The sequence below is a fragment of the Porcisia hertigi genome, chromosome 25, assembly GCF_017918235.1.
Source record: "Porcisia hertigi strain C119 chromosome 25, whole genome shotgun sequence".
Taxonomy (NCBI): domain Eukaryota; phylum Euglenozoa; class Kinetoplastea; order Trypanosomatida; family Trypanosomatidae; genus Porcisia; species Porcisia hertigi.
The window spans coordinates 734130-754053 of record NC_090584.1 but is presented as its reverse complement, the minus strand read 5'-3'; the positions used below and the strand labels follow the sequence as shown (position 1 = coordinate 754053).

The window sequence follows — 19924 nt, the reverse complement described above, 5'->3', positions numbered from 1 at the left end:
GCACCACCACCCCCTGCCACGTGATGCGAGGAACGCCTGCACCTCTTTTCTGTTTTTCCAAATGTTATGCGCCGCCACACATACGATGAGTTCGTATATTCCATCATGTTTCATTTGCACTCTCTCCTCCCTCTCCCGCCACACACGTGCATCATATTGCGCTCTGCATCTGTTTTTTTCTCCTCCCCCATTCTTGGCTGTGTCACCCGCTGCGTTCCCTAGTGAGGGCGAAGGGGAGGGGTGGTTCATGCACAAGAAGTCGTACCATCACTTCCAACACACCCACACCTATTAACATTAGACGTGCTGGAGAAGGGAGGCGGTGCGCTGGCTATCACGAAGGTTCCCCCCCATCCCTTCTCCATCTTCCCGTCTGCACCCCTGAGCCATCTCGCTTCCCCTTCCTCGTCGTCCCATTGTCTTTACCCTATCATGTACTCGCAACGGCAGTCTTCGAGCTTCAATGTCCGTCGTCAGAGCGACCGCGGCGCGTCGCTGTCTATGATAAGTCAGCTGGACAGCAGCTTCACCGAAAGTAGCCCGTACACGGCTTCTGTGTCTAGTGAGGTACAACCGCATCTACAGAGGTCTTCACCCCCCCTCACGGCTGGCTCGGTGTCGCAGCAGCACTTGGACGACGCCAACCTCAGCACCGATGCCGGCGTTACCAACACGCACGACAACCTCAGAGTGGCAGTGCGGGTGCGCCCACCCCTGCCACGTGAACTACACTGCGGTCGATCTTTTGTCGACGTGGTTCAGATAGAACCAGGGCACGCCAACTCAATCACGCTCTGCGACGCTCTAGAAATCGAGGATGGCCGCGGGGCGGTGTACTCGCGCCAGAGCTACACATTCGATCGCGTCTACGGGGCCGACGCAACCCAGGAAGAGGTGTACGAACTGAGCGCACGGCCAGCGGTGCTATCGGTGCTAGAGGGCTACAACGCCACGCTAATGGCGTACGGACAGACTGGTACAGGCAAAACCTACACGATGGAGGGCTTCACCAACGAGGAGGAGCGTGGCATCATCCCTCGCGCTGTCGAAAGCGTTTTTGAGTATATCCAAGAGAGGCGCCACACGAACGAGGGACCTCGCTTCCTTGTGCAGGCGTCCTACATGCAAATCTACAACGAAGTCATCTCGGATTTGCTGGGGCCACCGAGTACAGCTTTCAGTACCGGGAACAGCGGCGGCGCAAGCCGTAGTAGTAGCGGCCTCAGTGTGCGCCACACACCCCAGCGCGGCGTCTACGTTGATGGCTTGTCGGAGTGGATCGTACGCACCCCGGAGGACGTTTACGGGCTCATCGCCAAGGGCACAGCGCTGCGGGCCACGAGTGCCACGAGGCTGAGTGAGCTCTCTTCCCGCTCGCATGCCATCTTCACAATTCTCGTGGAGGCGGTGGAAGGTGACGAGGCGAACCCGCATTCGTACCGCTTCGGCAAACTCAACATTGTCGACTTGGCCGGCAGTGAAAAGATACGCCTTTCCGGGGTCACGGGACAGCGGCTGGAAGAAACGAAGAGCATCAACAAGTCGCTACACGAGCTCGGCAACGTCATTGCCGCCTTGGCTGCAAAATCTGTCACACATGGCCGGCGAGCACAGCGACACATCCCGTTCCGCAACTCCGCCCTGACGAGCGCGTTACGCGACTCACTCGGCGGTAACTGCAAGACGACGTTAATCGCGTGCATCTCTCCAGCACTGGAGTCCTACGCGGAGTCGCTCTCCACGCTCACGTTCGCAAACCGCGCCAAGAATATTCAATCCCACGCGGTGGTGAACGAGGCCATGGACCAGACAACACTGCTGAGAGCCTACGAGCAGGAACTGCGGCGACTGCGGTTGCAGCTGCAGGAAGGCACGGATAGAGGCAACGGAAGCAATAATAGACCCACAGACTCCGATGGAACACAGCTGCTGCTCTCTGAGCTGGAGGAGGACCGAAGGCACGCAGAAGCGGCTCGGCAGACCGCCCTTACAGCGCTTGAGGAGTCATCGGCGGCACATCACAGAGAGAGGCATATTCGGCAGGGGCTAGAGAATCGCATACGTGAACTCGAAGCCATCGTGCGTGAAGGTGGCATGGAAGGCAACCCGCGCACCAGCCAGGAGTACGCGGAGCGTTTTCTCGAGCTGGACCGGGATCGTCAGGCCGTTGAGGAAGACAAGGAGCAGGTGGAGCGCTACAAGCACCTGCTGCTGAAGCAACGCGACATCATGCTGGGCCTCACTGCCCGACTGAATGACCGGGACGAGACGATCCTGCTGCTCCAAGAAAAAGTGGACGCGTACGATAAGCATGTGCAGAAGCTAGAGGAGAAACTAGAGCTGGCGGTGCAGCAGGGTGAAACAGGGCGACGGGCCGCCTCGTCGCCGCGATCCTCGACTGTAATGTCCGTTGTGGACCTTCAGCTCGTCGGGAGCGCGAGTGAGACGCAGGCGGCAGACTACATTTACCAAAGACGCGTGCTGACGCCGTCGATGGAGTCAGGCCTGCGGGCTTGTGAGTTGCCAAGGTACCGATCTTTCTTGCAGCCGAGCCACACTGTTACGGCGGAGGAGCTCGCTGTGGAGCTGGTCATGCTGCAAGGCCGGAAGGACACCGCCTCAGCTGCTGCCTCTGGCACAGGTAGAAGTGAAGCAAGTGAGAGCCGTCTGTTCGGCGACGCGGAGCTAGCTCGCGTCTTGCAGCAGCGTGCCGATTCGATTGTGCATGCGCACTACACCACGCAAGTGGCGCAGTTACGCTCCACCATAGCAGCACTGACCCTTCAACTGCGCAACAGCGAGGACAAGGCACACATCGCCAAGGAGGAATTGCGGCTGCTGGTGCATCACCGAAGCGGTGGTGATGATGACGCCGGTATAGATACGCTCCTGGGTGTCATACGAGCTGAGTGGGACTCGCGCCGAAAAGCCTACATGAACACGATCGACGAGGTGCGAGAAGCCCTTCACACCGACACAAAGGAGCGAGCGCGGCTTAGCCGCGAGATCGACCGCCTCCGAGTGGAGGTGCAGCATGCGCTTGAGACAGTGTCTTCGGAGGCTACTGCGTCATCTGACACAAGTCGGCGGTCTGCTGTCAGCCATGTGTGGCAACGCCTGCAGGAAGTGGAGGAGAGGGTGCGTCTTCAGGGGGCACTGGCGCATCTGCCAGCTCTATTCCCTGGTGCTGATGTTGTTCATTCAGGTGCTCCGAGTGCATCAGATCCAGAGACAAAGTTGCGCGATGCGCAGGCAGGGGAGAAGGAGCTGAGGAAGGCTGAGCAGCAACAGCAGCAGGGCGGGATCACGCAGGCAGAGCGGGAGACGACAGGCAACACAACCCACTGGAAATCATCCGCGGTTTCTGCTCCAGACGCAGTCGAGGTGGCGACGCTGAGGAGGAAAGTCATGAGCTACGAGAGGGATCACCGTGCCCTCCGCACCATATTGGAGCAGCGGATGAAAACCAAGATAAATCGCATCTGTGAAGTGCTGCTCACCCACCCCGACGCAGTCAACGACAAAAGTGGAGCCGCCAAGCTGAGAAGTGAGGCACTCAGTCTGCAGGGACTCATTCACGCCTCCATCCAGGCGATCGATACAGAGGTGTAGCGCACTCTTGCGTACTTTTTTTGGTCCCTGTTGATGACTTCTTTTTTCTCTTTGTGTCTGTTTGTTTGTGTTCGAAGTGATGCTCTGAAGAGGGGCACCCAAAGAGTTTCTGTGTCGGTGAGTCCATTGAGGTGAGGGTTGCGCGTCTAGGGGACTTGGAGCATCTCTCCATCGCCTCATGTGTCTTCCTCCTGTTCACGACGACGAACCGAAAACAGCAGGATTCAAGGCGGGGCTGTGTACTGCGTGTACCTTTGTCATGCAGAGCCGCACAGGATCCATCAGCGGTGCAACGTTAAAAGAAAGCGTGAGTGAGTGAGTGAGGGGGGGGCTCTTCCTCCCTCCCTCCCCCACTCATTTTTTCTCACCCAGATGACCAACTCAAGGCTACCTTGCCTCTCGCCCCTCTGTTTTTCTTTTGGCTGTTGCTCGACTTGATTTCACAGGTCACCGAACGCTTCACCACAAACCCAAAAGCTGTACTGATCACGCAAGCAGGCACTGCCACGCACACACATACACGCGGCATCAAGCCGTTGTCAGTGTCATGAGTGAGTCTCTCGTCCAGTATCGCATCTTCGTGAGCGGCCATGTGCAGGGTGTTTTCTACCGCAAGTACACGGCACTGGAGGCAGCGAAGCTGGGCGTAGCAGGTTTTGTACGCAACTTGCCCGACGGCCGTGTCGAGATCTCGGCGGAGGGAACGAAGGACCAGGTTGAGGCGCTGGTGAAGTGGTGCCACACCGGACCCCCAAAGGCGAAGGTGGAGTCTGTGGATGTGGAGGACTGCACGGGGATGACGCCTCAGGGAGACGGTGCGGACGCAACGGCTACGCCGCCGGCGAAGAGTTTTGTGGTGATCCGTTAGTGGCAATGACACCGGCGAATGGGTAAGGCACCAAAAAGGTAGGGGCGGCATCCCTCCCCCCTCCCCTACCTTTAGAATCGTGGAGAGGGTTGACATCTCGCCCTCTTCACGCGAACACATGTTCGTGCTTACGTATGTATGGGTATTTGTCCTCTTTTCTTTGGGGCCCCTCACTCCCCCCCCCCCCCCACCTCTTCTCCAATGGAAAAAAAAATGTGACGTTCTTCGTTGGTGGAGTAGAGACTACAGACACATTTGGGTGCTCGAGGAGGAAGGGAGCGGTCTATGGTCATGTGCGTGCCAATATACCCCCCTCGAACTTTACTTCTCTCTCTTTCTCTACCTCTTTTTTTTTTCTCTCCTCTTCGCCCCCCCCCCCTCTCCCTTTTCGCTCTGTATGTATATGTGGCGACGGGAGGGCGTAGTCTGGAACTCGCACACTCACGTGTACAGACGCCAGCAGAGCTTCACGTGTGTGTGCGTGTGTGTGTGTGTGTCTCGCTTTGTGTGCACTCTGTGTTGCGCCTTTTTCAGAGAGAGAGAGACACTCGCACGAACTCGCTCTTCTTGTTGTCCTCCATCCTCGCCCCTTTAGCGTTACTGACGCATCATCACGTTTATTCACACAGATATACCTCTCCACCGCGAGCACAAAGGGGGTCATACGTAGGACACGACACACAGACACTACATCTGTGTCTGTGTGTGTGTGTGCGTGTCTGTGTGCCAGTGTATCCCCATAAACCACATTCTGTTGAAGCACTTTAGATTAAACAATCTCCCTTTCTCGCTCCTAGATAGACAAATACAGACAGAGCAGCGCACCCGCCGCTACCCCCCCCCCCCCCCCCTCAAACGATCATCCCTCGCCACAGAACTGACACCGAATAAAACCATCCGACGAGAAGAACTCCGCTTGTCAGGAATCCCTGCTGCTCTCTTTCTCCCTCTCCTTATGTGTCACACAACCACACAAACCGTTTTGCGTCGTTGTTGATACTGAGCAGCGCTTCTTTTGTTCGCGTGTGTGCAGTGGACTTCTCTATATATATTGTCGATCGTTTTACTCTCCAGAATCATCCTCGGCCCTCGTTTTACTGTTTCTGGCCGTCTCTGAAGGTTTTTTTTTTGTGATCGGTGCCCACACCACACCCGAACACGTACCCTCCCCCCTCGACAGCTACTTGTACCTGCACCTGCACGCCGCTCCCATCGCCCACCTCTCCCCAAGTTATAGACCCCCCCCCCTTCCGCATCAGCGAGGAGGGGAGCGCGCTCAAAGCCATGTCTTCTAGCATCAAGGTGGCGGTGCGCTGCCGCCCTCTCTTTGGGCAGGAGCGCCCCGCCGGTGGCCTCGACATTCAGAGCCGCCGCATCCTCCTTGACTCCAAGACGTATGACCCGGACTTCACCTTTCCTCCGACGTCGACGCAAGAGGACGTCTTCCAGGCATGTAGACCAATCTTGCAGTGCGTGAAGGAGGGCATGAATGGCACAATTATGGTCTACGGCCAGACCGGCACCGGCAAGACGTACACCATGCTCGGCAGCGAGGACGGTGAGCACGGCCTCGTGTACAAAGTCGTGGCGGACATGTTGGACCATGTGCAGCAGAAGATCACGGACGGCGCCCAGTGCGCGCTGACGCTGTCCATGATCGAGATTTATAACGAGCGGCTCACGGACATGCTCAGTCCGAATGGGGAGGAGGAGGTGACACTCATCTCCGGCTTCCCCCGCTTCACACACAAGGCGACGCTATGCAGAGTCAACGACGCCATCGAGACGATCCAGCGCGGCCTGGCGTGGCGCCACACGGCGGCGACGCTGATGAACGAGCGCAGCAGCCGCTCGCATGTCGTGTTCATCTTTGACATGGAGGAGTACAGCGCGTTCACCGAGCAGACGGATGTGGCGCATCTCTTCATGATCGACCTGGCGGGCTCGGAGAGTCTGAAGAAGTCGCAGGCCTCCGGCGTGGCGGCTGGCGAGGCCGGGAAAATCAACAGGTCACTCCTGGCCTTGAAGAGCGTCTTCTTGGCTCTGTCAAACACAAACGAGGCGACGCGGCCCACCCACGTACCATACCGCGACTCAAAGCTCACAGAACTGCTTCAGGACTCCATTGGCGGCACCGCCCGGACTCTCATGATCGCCTGTATCTCGTCCGTTGGCCGCGATATCGAGGAGACCAAGTCGACGCTGCTTTACGCCGTCAAGGCTCGCAGCATCCGCAACGCCGCCAATACGGAACGGGAAAAGCTGCTCGTTCGGCTGCGCTCGATGGAGGTCGAGAACCAGAAGCTGCGCAACCGCCTGCAGGAACGAGTGAGTGAGCGAGGTGGGTACTACGTAACGAAAGAGGAACATGAGCAGACGCAGGAGATGTCAGAGTCGTACGACCAGCTCAAGGAAGCAATAGAACAGCTCATGCAGGACCGCCAAAGCAGCGACGCGCGGCGGCACATATGGGAGTCGCAAGTGAAAATGCTGGAGGCGTTGTTGGAGGACAAGGAGGCAGAGCTGCAGAACTTCAAGGAGATATACCACGAAGCGCTGAAGCGTTTCGAGTACCAGGCCGCCGCACTCCAACGGATGGTGCGAAGCGGGGTCGCAGAGGCCAAAGATTCGGTGCAGAACTCTTTTGCGGACAACTACGCGCGTCTGAACGCGTGGCGCACTGAGCTGCTCACCGCACTGGAGGGACCCCTGCCTACCGGTTTGCCGCCGTCGCGTCTCTCCCCCACTTTTTGTCCGCAAAATGACGGACCTTCCGCATCGATTGTGGCAGATGAGGAAGAGTTGGGGCGGCATAGAACAGACGAGCACGCCTCCTGCTGCGCCCTCAACGCCGTTGCGGCAACCGCGCCAGAGCGGCGCACCTCCACTCCGCCCCCCTCTCAAGCCCTCGGAGGAGGAGGCGGGCCCCAACCGTTGTTGCAGACCATAGCTGGTCGTACAGTCGCAACCCCCGCCCCAACTGGATCTCCTTCTCGGACAGCTGCGGCAACTGCTGCGGGCTCTCACCCGTTTCGAGCCATCGCCGCCGCCGCCGCCCCTTACTCCGCACGCGGTAGCACCGCGTCATCTCTCCAGCGTGGCAGCGTTACCTCAGGTGCACAATCGACGTCGATAAGTCCGATGCGCCGCGCCGGCCGTTCTCGGCAGGGTGGTGGTGGCACCGTGGCCACCAACGACCCTCGCCGCTGCCTTATAAGCAACAGTAGATCAACGAATACCCTTCGAGAGAGCGGTGCTGCGCCACCGTCGTCTCCGCCCCTGGGCGGCGGTCCGCTTCCACCGCTTCCACCGTTTCCGCAACCCCTTCTCACTGATGCTGCGACACAAGACGGCAGCGGCGAGCACTGTGCCTCGACGATGACAGCCCCTGTAGTGGACGTCTCGGCGCCGGCGCTCATATCGACAGCGACGAGCACCCCTGTAACACCGCCAGCGTGGTCCACTGTGCTGGGGCAATATGATGCACAGTGTCTCCAAACTGTGCACCGCCTGAACGAGGCCGTTGCCGCAATGCTTAGTGAATGTCTGCAGCTCTTAGCAGACTACAGAGAGCACGCGGAGCGGGCGGAGTCCAAGAGGCGGCGCGGAATACAAGAGGTGTGTGAACGGCTCCGCAGTGAACTCGACTCTAACCTGAAGCAGCTGGCAAGAGTCGAGGCGGCCGGCGAGCGCGATGTGCATGAAGTACGGGCAAGCTTTATCGATCGACTCCAACTGAAGTCCAAAATGCCGCCCTTGGCCGAGGCGGCGCCAATCCAGTTGGCCGTACGTGACGCGTGTGCAGAAGTGGTTCGACACGCCACCCACGCCTTCCCCCGTCCGCACGCTCCTGCTCACACTGAGGCAGCGCTGGACGTTATCGTGCGCAATGTGCAGCGCAGCAGCGCCACCTTCAGCCTCCAGTTCTTGGACCCACTCTCGTCAAGCGCCGTCGGCGCCTCCTCTGTCACAGTGGCGGCGTGTGGCAACACAACGTCGTCGTCCTCCGCGGCGAGCTCACCTGCTATAGGCCGCATGATGAGCGCATGGGGCGCTGGTTCAAGCAACCTACAGCCGGGGGCCCCCGCACCGATGTCACAGCCAGCGGCTCCGCTAGCGTACGAGTCACCAGCGACTGCACCGCTTTGCTCCTTCACAGACTCGCCAAGTAAGGAAGAGGCTCTGGAGCGCAGCTCTGTTAGTGAACACACGCTGCAGGGCTTTAGAGGGACTATCTCCGTATCGTCGCCGCAGAAGCATCAGCTCCAGAGTACACGGCTTTCATCACTGCGCAGCAGCGTGGCACTTACAGCGATGCCTGCAAATCGCAACCGCAGCGGCTGCAACCCTCCGGGGCCGTTCAAGAGAACACGCAGCACTGCTGCTTCTTCAACATCCTCTGGCGGGGGTGCACTACCCTCCTCCCGTCGCGCAACGGCAACGCGTCGGTCCGGTCGCTAACCCCCACACACACACACACACACGCACAGGAAAGGGGGAGGACCTTAGAGCCTCTGTCGTTTGTGCCTGGGAAACATCGCCGCCACCTTTCCTTCTCTATGTATACTGGTATGTGTGTGTGTGTCTGAGGGGGGGAGGAGGAGGGGGGGGGCTTAGGGGGTAGCTCACATTTGGTTCCGTGTTGATGTGCGCAGCCTTGTAATGCCTGCGTTGGGTGTGTGCAGGTATGTGCCTGTATCTGGATGCCTGTCCCCACACACGCGCGTGTGCACCTGTGTGCCTAAACACATTACAGTAGTTGATCAGTTTGAAACAAATGAATCAGTTTGCAGCTCCGGGCATTCTGCGGTACGGGGTGTGGACACAGGGCTGCGCGGAGAGGGTGCCTTGGGAAAGGGGGAGGAGAAGCGATGCTGCCACATGTGGCCATCTGCAACGCATCGCTGCGCACCATCACCTGGACCCTCCCCTCCCCCTCCTATACCGCCGAGTCGTGTGTACATGGATGAACACACTCTCTGGTGCCAAACGGGGAAATGGAGACATGGTTTCAACTGGAAGAAGATGAGCGAGGGTGTGGGCGTAAGACACTAACATTTCGATTGATGTGGGTAGCGGAGGCCCCCTTTGCGTCGTGCGCCCCCCTCCCCCTCTCCCCCCCTCCCCCTCCTCCTCCCTTTGCTCCCTGCCCTGTGCGTATGTGCGTATTTGTGTGTGTGTGTGTGATGTCAAACCTCTCTCTCTTTTTGTCCCCCTCTTCGCCCACCCTATCACACTCAACGCGTACACACGCCGTCGGCCCACAATTCATCAACGGCCAGTACGGGAGCCATCGTCTACTTTTTGCCTCCAGAAGGTTGTGTGCATTGCAAGCCGCTGTGTGAGAGGACTCATCACCCCCCCCCGTCCCTCCAACAGGAACAAGCATGAACCTCCAACCCTTTCGACTCGTGCGACCGCTGTCCCGCCTCCTACATCGCACCATGCGTCAAATGCTGGCCGATCCCAAGCAGACAATGCCACTTATTGTGACGGAGACACTCATCACGTACTCTCTTTACGAGCAGGTGCCACACGCAGAGCTTCTGGAAGTCCTTTTGGCTGGTTTGAAGCGGGCGCAGAGTGGAGATGTCGTGCTGACCAGTGAAGACCTTTTCCTGCCGCTGAGGGCGGTGCGGCGGGCACTCAGCGGTGTACAGAATTTTCCCCTCACCACAGCTAAGCTGGTGTCGTTGAAGCGAGATGTGGAGTTGGGCGTGGTGCGAGATATCACGAGGCTGTCCACAGACGATCTCTCCTCTGAGGACGTAGGGCTGCTGTGGGGATGCGCAACACAGTGTTCACACTGGGACTCTGTCGAGGAGCTCCTCCGGCACTTCCCGCTGGCGAGTACGCTCAGTTTACAGAGTGCATCAGAGTACCGAGACTTGCTAATTTGGGTGTGCACCCCTCATTTCGTGTCGCACACTGACCCACGCAGCATTGGCACTAAGGGTGATGACGCTTCAGTGCCCACCGAGAAAAGCCACGCGGCCGCCACTGTGCGCCATGCTGAGGCGTTCATAAAGCGCATCCTCGGCCCTGAGGTAGTGTGGCAGCGGTGTCGCGAGGCGCTTGTGGCAAGCTCGAAGGCTCTCCACGCGAGTGGCGTCTCCACCGCAGGTCCGGCTGCGTCGGAGGAACGAGATCTTCACGCTATCGCGTGCGTCATGTACGCAGCCGCCCTCGAACTGCAGTGTGGTATTTCTGCTGGCTCGCCCCTGGCTTTTTCGATCTCCGAGGCCGAGTGGGTGAAGTACGTCGGTGGTGCCGACGGTAATGCGATGGGCAGCAGCGGTGATCGGTGTGTGCGGCCAAGTACGATTGGGGGGCTGTCGCTCCCTGTGTGGTATCGTCGAGTGGTCGCCCTACAGCAGCGCTCCATTCCAGAGGTGGTGCGCGCCTCCTTCGCCGCCGCCGAGGCGAACGACTTGCTTCGACTGTACCAGTCCGTCGACACGGAGTCTTTCGAGTCCTTTTTTTTGTCCTTTCTGCCGCTGGTGATCGCGGGGGCGCCGCACATGGACTGCCGAGATGCCCTGCGCGCCGTTCACAACGACGTTATGTCGACACTCTTTGAGGCAACTCCGTCCGCCTCCTCTGTCGCCAGCCTCAACAAGGATCGCGCCGCGTCGACAGGGAAGCGCGGGAAGTGGACGACGAAGGAGGCCTCGATGTTGAGGACACCAATGTCTGGCTCTGCCGCTACCTCTTGTACACTTCCCGCTGATGTGGCCTTGCGAGTGATGTTGGCCGAGGTTTCAGTCCAGGAAAAGGGAAAGCCGCTGCCGGAAGCTCACCTGCCGGCAATGGAGTCGATGTTGCGCACCGTGGTGGACCATCTGCACCGTCATCTGCACGGCGAATCGCGGTCTCGTGCGGTGCCGCGGTGTGCCGCCACTGCCGTCAAACCTCCGCCATCGCTATGGAAGGAGTGGAACTCGCACCGTACCTCGGTGCTGGCGATTGTGCTCAGTGGGATCCAGGAGCGGATGCTGGACTCTGCGGGACAGGGATCGTCCGCGACCGCCCTCATGGACCTCGTTGGGCAAGGTCTTGAGCTGCTCCGTCCGCTCATCACGATGGACCTGATCGAGGAACGTGGTACGGCGAGAATGCTGACAAACCTCTTATCTTGCGGCAGAGCGGCAGTGCTCGAGGTGGGCGGAGTTTCATACGAGACAGATCTGCAGTCGTCTGCTCTGCAGCACGCGCAAGACGGCTTTGCGCGCACCGATGTGGCAGCCATTGTGCAAGCCATGGAGAAAAATTTGAACAACGGCCCCAGCACGAGTAGTTTTGTGGGAGATACAAGGGCGCGCAGCGTCTTGGAAGGGCTCAGGACGGCTGAGCTGACCCTGCCGCTGCGGGCGTGGTCATGAGCGCGGGAAACGCCAAATGCATTTCTGCCGTTTTCAAGATGCGTTCTCTATGTGCCCACTTTTCGCGATCCTCGAAGGGGGCCCCCACTTCCCCCTCCCCCACCCGGGCAGTCGTAGGCAGAGTCATTTTGGTTTGTGTGCATCTTTTCTTGGCGGCACGCGCGCGCACACACACGCACAGCGGCCCCTTGACTAGGGCACCTAGGCAAAGCCGTTCTACAACAAGTGCGGGGCTTTTGGAGGAACCGTGCTCCTCGCCCCTCTAACCCGCCTCGCTGCCTTCGTACCCCCACCAGGAACCGAAACACATGCTCTCCCCTCATCTCTTTAGCCCTATCGTCTCTGTGTGTGTGTGTGTGCTCTGTGGCCCTTTGATCTCAGCTGAGAAGCAATAGTGAATAAAGCTGTGCATATGCTCAAGCATCTTTGCTACACCAGTACTCCTGTAGGTCTGTATACATGTGTGTGTGTTGTGTGTTGAGCATCTTCAGAGGCGGCTATGTTGTCTCCACTGGAACCATCCTCCTGCCTCTCACGCTCCCTACCCCTCCCCTCCCTCCCTCCCGCCTGGCGCCGACTATTGCAACTATAACCTTTTCGATTGCGACGACGACGCCTATCCCCTCCCCAAGTCCAGCTGTGTTTACCTCCGCGAGTTTATCACACACACACACACACATACACCTGCTCTCTCTCTCTGTGGAAGGTCTGCGCGCAAGACTCCTCACCTCACCTCACCTCTCTCTCCCCCTCCACCACCACCACTCCAACTCCATCGATGAGAGAAGAATCGAACACACTCACTCAAAACTCTTTCCCCTCCCCTCCTCCCGCCCTCCACACATCCCACGTGTCATCATGGCGGCTCGTCTACTCGAGCCCACACACGGCAGTGCAGCCGGCTTGACACCTAATGTACTGGTCATATCGGGTTTCCCGTGGTACACAAGTGAGCTGGCAGTTCAGCGCTACCTCACGGATGTGTACCCCTCAGCGGCTCCGGTGACCACGCGGCTCTACACAAACCCCACCAATGGCGCAAGTCGAGGACACTGCTTCGTGGAGTACAACCTGCCACCCTCCTCCGCGGCGCCGTTCACTTCGGTCGCCGCCGCAGGAACAGCCAACCACTCGAGTGGTGCGGATCTGAAGGCTACCGTTGGTGAGTCCACCGTGCAGGGGAGCAGCGGCGGTGATAGTGTAGTGGACGCGCTACTGCCCCCTCTTTTCCGGGAGGTGAAGCGGTGTGTTGAGGAGCAGCCGTACGAATGCACGTATTTGAAGGTGCACGCCTACATCCTGACATCACAGCGATGGAGCCGCGCCGGCCGTCTCCCGGAGTTGCCCACTGACCCTCCGGCAACTCGCTGGCGTGGCAGGGCTGGGGTCCTCACCGGCTACGGCGACGTGGGCTTCTTCGTGCGCGCCGGGCGGGAGCTGGGCCTGCCGAACACCGTTACAGCCGAGGGTAAGGAGCTACTGGAACGACTGCGCAAGCGCCTGCGCACATCACCCCCTCGGCGTTTGTCGGATCACCCTTCCTCTGAGTAAACGTAGTAGTGCTCTACATTGCGACGTCAGCTCATCTGGATACGCACACAGAGCAAATTAGCTGTTGGGTGTCGCTGGTACTACTTACTGTCAGGGCGGCCGCTCCATAGCACGCTTGTGTAGCTGCCGACGGGCCGTTTGCAAGGTCGGGGTTTCTTTGCGTGTCTTTTGTGCATGTTTCTCCACGTATATATCCACTGATCGGCTTGTTGCACCGAGGGAGGAGAGAGACAGAGAGCGCAGCACCACATACCTCTCCCCCCCCCCAAAAAAAAAGACATGTTTATAACGAGCTTTGCACTCTGCGTGTTGTTGCTGCGTGAAGAAGGATGGTAGATGAGGAAGGGGGGGCGAAGGGCCTTCGCCACGGCACGATCGTGACCTCTGTTCACTCCGTGCAATCCTGAGGTGATGCTAATACGATCCATAGAGGCGTCTTATGAACTCCCCCTTAGCCCCCACCTGCCCTCCCCCCCCCCCACCCCGAATGCATATTTGGGTTACTGCGTAGGGTTTCGTGCACTTTCTCCTTTCAATTACATCTCCTTCTCCCCCCCCCCCCCGTTCCTTCTCCCTCCTTTCTCCTCGCCTCTCTTCCTTCACCACCACCACATGCACACACCCATAACCCTTACGGATCACACACACACACACACACGCGTGCTCGACTGTCTGTGTGTGTGTGGGCGAGTGTCTCTGGAGGCGTGGTATATATATATATATAATCACCGCATCCCCCCCCCCCCCCCACTCCCCTCCTCCATTCTCCCATAAAAGGGAGAAAAGATACGGTCTCTCTTTATTTTATCTCATTTCACTGAGAACGCGAGGGAGAGGGAAAGGAGGACACCACAAGTGGAGAGAGGGAGAGACGGGTCGAAGCACATACACACACACACACTCACAGACACGCGTTTCTCTAGACAATCCCCACCGCCCCGATGCAACCCGCCCTACCTCCCCTGCCGCGGAAGCCGTCGGCAGCGAATGGCCTCCGTAAGCCGAGCAATCGTGATCGTGGTGCAAACCTATCCCGATCGCGGCCCGTTGGCTCTCTCTCTAGGACTGCACCGTTAGGCGCCGTCGAACGCCGCAGCGCCCCCACCGCCCTGGTACCGTTGGCAGCAGCGTCGCACCCCACCGCCGACGTTAGTGGGTTTCCGAAGCAGTTTCTCGACCAGACAGATGGAACAGGGGAGATATTGTCCAGCCTAAACCTCCGTGCTTCGCTGGAGAGCACCCCCGATGCGGCTGCCCATACCCAAAAGCAAAAGACCTCCAGGACTAAAGTTGTCGACGAAGCAAGTGCCCCCGTCGTCGTTATTGGCGCCGAGCGGGACTCAGTGCCCTTTCGTCTTTGCTGCGAAGCGCTGGCGGAAGGATGCGTGCAGACGTACATGCATCTCTTCGATCTCGCTCACCGAGATCCCGTCTGCGTAGACACGCTGTCGCGAAAGTTCTTTAGCATCCCAGATGACCGCCTTGCGTGGGTGCAGCAGCAGTTGTCTGCCGTTGAAACACTGCGTCGGCAGAGCGAGTTTGCGTCAGTGCTCACCCATTGCCATCAGCTTGCAAATTATTTCGAGAGCGAAGGCGACTACGCCGAGGCTCAGTGGTGCCACTCGACTGCGCTGCAGTATATGACGGAGTCGCTCGATCGCACCCTCGAGCAGAAGGCCCGGAAAGCCTACGCTATGTTTCAGGAACGACAGGGGCACTTGGAAGAGGCCGCCGCTCTCTACGGAGCCATGTACAGCCTCGCCGTCGCTCTCCGCGACGAGGCAGCCATGTACTTAGCAAGCTGCTGCCTCTTTCGGGTTCATCAAGCCCTGGGCGACGCTGTGAAGTTCCACGATCCTGTCACGGCGGCACGGCACTATGCGAAGGCTGCCGAAGCCGCGGAGCGTAGTAAGAGCGGCTATGATGAGGGTGCCGCTTACTCGGCCCTCGGTGACGTGAGTGAGGCGCGCGGAGATCTGCCGCTGGCCCTCAGGTACCAGCGCAACTACCGCACTGTGGCGCAGGTGCATGAGTTGAAGGAGCAGGAATGCCACGCAACGTTGCGTGTGGCCGATCTGGCAGAGCGGCTAGGGCTCAAGATAGAGGCATCTACCACCCTGCAGGATGCGCTGAGGCTGGCGAAAGAACTCGGGGCACCACGGGAGCTTTGCATCGCCACCATGCAACTCGGAGAGGCGTATCGTAGCCGCGGCCAGGAAGACTGCGCCCTCCAGTGCTTCGACGAGAGTTTTGCCGCGGCGATAGAGACGGGGGATCAGGAGCTCATTGACGCTGCCCGAATCGCCATGGGCTTCGCGCGCGGCGACTACTATCTCACACACGCCTATGGTGGCAAGGGCTACCTGCACCTCGTCTGCAGTGACATTCGTGCGCAGCTGGCGTGGATGAGCAGCGGCACGCTGTAAGGTGTCTTGCTTCGTTAAAGAATCTAGAGGACAGGCGAGAAGGTCACTAGTAGCGTTGCTCGTTGCATTCGTTGTCTTCTTTCCCTCTTCCCCCCCGCCACCACCACCACCACCATCACCGCCTCTCTCGAAGTGTGTGTGTGTGTGTGTTTGTGCGTGACCTCCGTTATGTATAGCGTCAATGTGCATTTGATGTTTGTTTCTTGACGGGTCAGTGTCCGTCTGTGCGAGACCGCGTGGGGGTTGTGTTGGGGTGCTGGTGTGGCCAACGTGCACACCAGCCCAGCCCCCACCCCACCCCCTCTCCCCTTCCCCCCTGCGCTCTCTTGGGTTTGTCTGTTCGCTATGCCTTACTGTGCTTTTACCAGAGCACTCAGCAAAACACATAGACGATGTTTGAGCTCTTCGAGAGGCAAGTGAATCACAGCCGCCACCGCTTCGGGAACGGAAGCCGCTCATCCAACGCAGTACAAACGTCTCATGTAAAAAAAAAAGTGAAGAGTTTTTTTTTTGGCGTTGATCATTCGCGTCTCAAATCGCACAATCCTCTTCCCCACCTTTCCACACGCCTCCACCCCCCCTCCCCCCGTGCATCTCTCTCTCATGGGAAAAACAAATCAGGGTCCACGTTCACGTGCACTCGGCCCACACATCATACCGGAGGCGTCTGTCAGCAGCCCCTAACCGTGCGGTTTGTCTCTTTAGTATTCGTTTGTGAACTGGAATATCAGCGAGGTGTGGGTCCTGTAAATGGCGGCGGCGGCAGCGGCGGCGGCGGGGGGGAGTCATACGGTCAAAGCCGTTGCGGCCCTCCGGTTGCAGCGAGATCGGAGTACTACGTACCAGCACTGGACATCGCTCTTCCACCGCGCCATCACCGGCGACATCACCGCCACAGAGCTGCAGCACAACATCCAGGGTATCATCTTGCCAGAATTCCAGCGTATTAGCACACAGCTGCGTCAGTTGCAGGCGGAGCTGACGGAGACGGCAGACAAGACGGAACAGCCGCAGAACAGCACCGCTTCTCCCTCAAACGCCGAAGAGTCTGCGGATCCAGCGGACATCAAATGCCGGACGAGCTCGGCACTGCTTTCGGCCTCTTCTTTTGCGTCTAGCGCGATGGCGCTGGCTGCATGGATTGATCGCCTGCAAGAGCTGGAGCGTGAGCATTACGCTGTGACGCTGTCTTTGGCAAATCAACTAGTTGAGCACTGCACGCCAAATGTGTGCCTCGAGTCTGAGAGCGGGTCCTTGAAAACTGCAGAAGGCGTTCAGACGGTTAGCGAAACGACGAAGGCAGAGATGCCGAGGCGCAGGAGGAGATCGACGGGCATCCGATCCCTCTTCAAGCCGGGCAGCAGTGACGACGACGAGCCGTGCGAGTTGGTGAAGGAGCCCTCGGCGCGCATCGCGCAAAGCCCTCCAGTCCCCTCTGCGCCGGGCCCGGGTCCTACTATGCCAACCCTACGCGTGCACGATGTGGAGCGCTGCGCCCTATATCGCCTTATCCCTCCGCGCTATTACACCCACTTGCACTTTGTAGCGTGTCGCTGCTCCTTAGAGGACGTCGGCAGCACCTCTGGCCATTCGGCGAACAGAAAAGACGACCGGGTCGGGGAGAAAAATGCAAGCGTGGACACAGAACTGGTGGCGCTGCCTGCAACGGACGCAGGCAAAGGCGGCGTATCCATCATTGCCCGTTACGCGCCGTCTGATGTCTCGTCACGATGTGCAGACTGGTCAGGTGCTGTGGCAGCCATCGTCCACCGCCAGGAGTGGCTTCGCGCCGCCATCGAAGAGCTGTGCGAGGAGCTGCAGGCAGAAATTAGTGATGATGCGTGAAAGCTCGCATTGGCTAGTGTGGGTGGGTGGGTGGGGGAGCGCATAGTGATTGTGCCCCCCCCCTTTCGTCGGTGCACAAGCTTTTTCTCCCGTAGCCCAAGTGAAGTTATTTGAATGAATGACCCCCTCCCCACACACACACACACACACACCTCCCAGCCGGGGGGGGGGGGATATCAAAGCGCCAGAGAGGATGTGTCACTCCCCTCGCGCTCCTTTTGCCACCACCACCCCTCCCCCCTCCACACCGCGTGTGTTACGCGACTTGTGGAGAAAGAAAGCTCGCGAGAGCCTCGACCGCCCTGTGCAACACGTGGGTGGTACTCCCCGTAGGTCAATCCACCCATGCACACGCCTTGGCAGGTATCATACACACCATTCTCATCGATAACCCCCTCCCTCCATCCCTCCCTCCCTCCACCTCCCCCCCTCCCTCCCTCCCTCCCTCCCTCCATCCTTCCATCCCTCCCCCTCCCTCCCCCTCCCTCCACCTCCCTCCCCCTCCATCCCTCCCCCTCTGTCTGCTTTCCATTGGCTCCCCTCACACAAGCCTCTGCAGGAGCGTCGCAACTTCTGTCCTGTTCACAGCAACGCAGCCACCACCACCACCCCTCCAAGATGCAGGAAAATGTGGAGAAGTTTTACGCTGAGAACATGCCAGCCGAGGCCCAGGCCCGGCTGTCGGCCCACAAAGACACACTCCTCGCATTCCTTGAGAATGTGACTCGTTCCTATCCCGACTGCCCTGGTATTGCCTACATCACAAGCGGTGGCACCACCGTGCCTCTCGAGGTGAACGCCGTGCGCTTCATTACAAACTTCAGCAGTGGTGGACGGGGCGCGTACTTTGTCGAGACCCTCGCGGAGCGTGGGTGGGCGTGCGTGCTGCTTCACCACCGCACCGCCGTGATGCCTTTTCGACGCGTACTCGACACACTGGCCACCGAGGACCTCTTTGACGCTGTAGCACCCCCATCCGCGTTCAGTGCTGCCAGCAGGAACTCGGCATCGGCAGCGGGCACTGAGCCCACCTTGGCAGCAGCGCAGAAAGCCGAGGTGCAGCGCGCCGCAGAGCTTTATCGCCACACGAAGGGTCTTGTTCACTACATCCCCTTCGACACTGTGGTCGAGTACATCTTTCTCCTGGAGGTTGTCTCGCGTACTTTATGCAGCGCCGCCGTACCACAGATGCTGCAACAACGGCCGTGCTTGTTCTTTGCCGCGGCGGCTGTCTCAGACTACTATGTGCCGCTCCACAAAATGTCAACAAAGAAGATCAGCGGAGGGAATGGGCTGACGCTGCAGCTCTCCAACGTGCCGAAGGTTCTCTTGCTAGTGCACGACGAATGGCTGCACCGCGCGGAGCCAAACGCAAAGCAGCCATTTATCGTGTCATTCAAACTGGAGACGTCTGAGGAGGCCATGAAGTGCAAGGCAATCCGCAACTTGCACGAGTACCGCTGCGACGCGGTCGTGGCGAACATGCTGCAAAGCTACAAAGAATGGGTGCTGATCTACACAAAGGGTGGCGACGATAGCGCGCCGGTTCTCGTGCGGTATGAGGGGTCTAAGTCGATCGAGTCGGCCCTCTGTGATGCCCTCATTCCCCTCTGCCAGCGGTGAGGCTACATTGTGCTTCTGATGTGGGCGCATGCCACGAATTGACGTGGTCCCTCCGCTTTGTCAACTCACCGCCCTTGTTTTTTTTTTTTCGCCATCAGTTCCCTCCCCTCCCTCCCTCCTTCCCCCTGCCACCACCACCACGCTTGCACACACGTCGTTGAGACTCACTTTAACGGTGTCTCTGCCTGCGTGCTTGCAAGTGCGCGTATATGTCATCATGCGCTCCAAGTTTTGCATGCCCCATCTGCGACCGGCTGTTTTCCTTGTCTTCTGCGAGTCTTCACATGTTGAAGTGCATTTTTTTTCTGGATTTGTTTTATGTAACTTTCGCGCGTGTGTGTGTGCGTGTGTGCGTGAGGGGGCTAGTGAAGGATGTTGGCCATCCTCGCGCCTGCGCACATCAGGGTGCACATTGATACGCCCCAAACCACTCATACGGGCGCGTCAAACCCCATTCACCTCGTTCTCTTTCTCTACATGAGTCACTCCCACACCACCATCACCACGATTGCACACACGTACACCGAAGAACAAAAAATAAAATGAATAGTTAGCGGGAAATGGGCAAACGGTGTGCGCTGATAACAGAAGATCACCACACGAACGCTTCTGTCTGT

General features: G+C 58.8%; 8 protein-coding genes across 8 annotated transcripts; all 8 read left to right on the top strand.

Moving 5' to 3' along the window:
- Positions 1–432: 432 nt before the first annotated feature.
- Positions 433–3612, top strand: JKF63_04704 (uncharacterized protein; the record flags this gene model as incomplete). The annotated part of the gene is made up of 1 exon (XM_067900682.1): positions 433–3612. The coding sequence occupies one exon, from the start codon at positions 433–435 to the stop codon at positions 3610–3612; it is 3180 nt and encodes a 1059-aa protein (XP_067756703.1).
- A 547-nt stretch (positions 3613–4159) lies between these two features.
- Positions 4160–4480, top strand: JKF63_04703 (uncharacterized protein; the record flags this gene model as incomplete). The annotated part of the gene is made up of 1 exon (XM_067900681.1): positions 4160–4480. One exon carries the CDS (start codon positions 4160–4162, stop codon positions 4478–4480), a length of 321 nt encoding a protein of 106 aa, XP_067756702.1.
- A 1284-nt stretch (positions 4481–5764) lies between these two features.
- On the top strand, positions 5765–8941 carry JKF63_04702 (uncharacterized protein; the record flags this gene model as incomplete). Its single annotated transcript, XM_067900680.1, has 1 exon — positions 5765–8941. One exon carries the CDS (start codon positions 5765–5767, stop codon positions 8939–8941), a length of 3177 nt encoding a protein of 1058 aa, XP_067756701.1.
- A 926-nt stretch (positions 8942–9867) lies between these two features.
- JKF63_04701 (uncharacterized protein) lies at positions 9868–11862 on the top strand (the record flags this gene model as incomplete). Its single annotated transcript, XM_067900679.1, has 1 exon — positions 9868–11862. One exon carries the CDS (start codon positions 9868–9870, stop codon positions 11860–11862), a length of 1995 nt encoding a protein of 664 aa, XP_067756700.1.
- Positions 11863–12720: 858 nt separating this feature from the next.
- JKF63_04700 (uncharacterized protein) lies at positions 12721–13413 on the top strand (the record flags this gene model as incomplete). Its single annotated transcript, XM_067900678.1, has 1 exon — positions 12721–13413. One exon carries the CDS (start codon positions 12721–12723, stop codon positions 13411–13413), a length of 693 nt encoding a protein of 230 aa, XP_067756699.1.
- Positions 13414–14354: 941 nt separating this feature from the next.
- JKF63_04699 (uncharacterized protein) lies at positions 14355–15839 on the top strand (the record flags this gene model as incomplete). Its single annotated transcript, XM_067900677.1, has 1 exon — positions 14355–15839. One exon carries the CDS (start codon positions 14355–14357, stop codon positions 15837–15839), a length of 1485 nt encoding a protein of 494 aa, XP_067756698.1.
- A 750-nt stretch (positions 15840–16589) lies between these two features.
- Positions 16590–17684, top strand: JKF63_04698 (uncharacterized protein; the record flags this gene model as incomplete). The annotated part of the gene is made up of 1 exon (XM_067900676.1): positions 16590–17684. The coding sequence occupies one exon, from the start codon at positions 16590–16592 to the stop codon at positions 17682–17684; it is 1095 nt and encodes a 364-aa protein (XP_067756697.1).
- Positions 17685–18302: 618 nt separating this feature from the next.
- On the top strand, positions 18303–19307 carry JKF63_04697 (uncharacterized protein; the record flags this gene model as incomplete). Its single annotated transcript, XM_067900675.1, has 1 exon — positions 18303–19307. The coding sequence occupies one exon, from the start codon at positions 18303–18305 to the stop codon at positions 19305–19307; it is 1005 nt and encodes a 334-aa protein (XP_067756696.1).
- Positions 19308–19924: the final 617 nt, after the last annotated feature.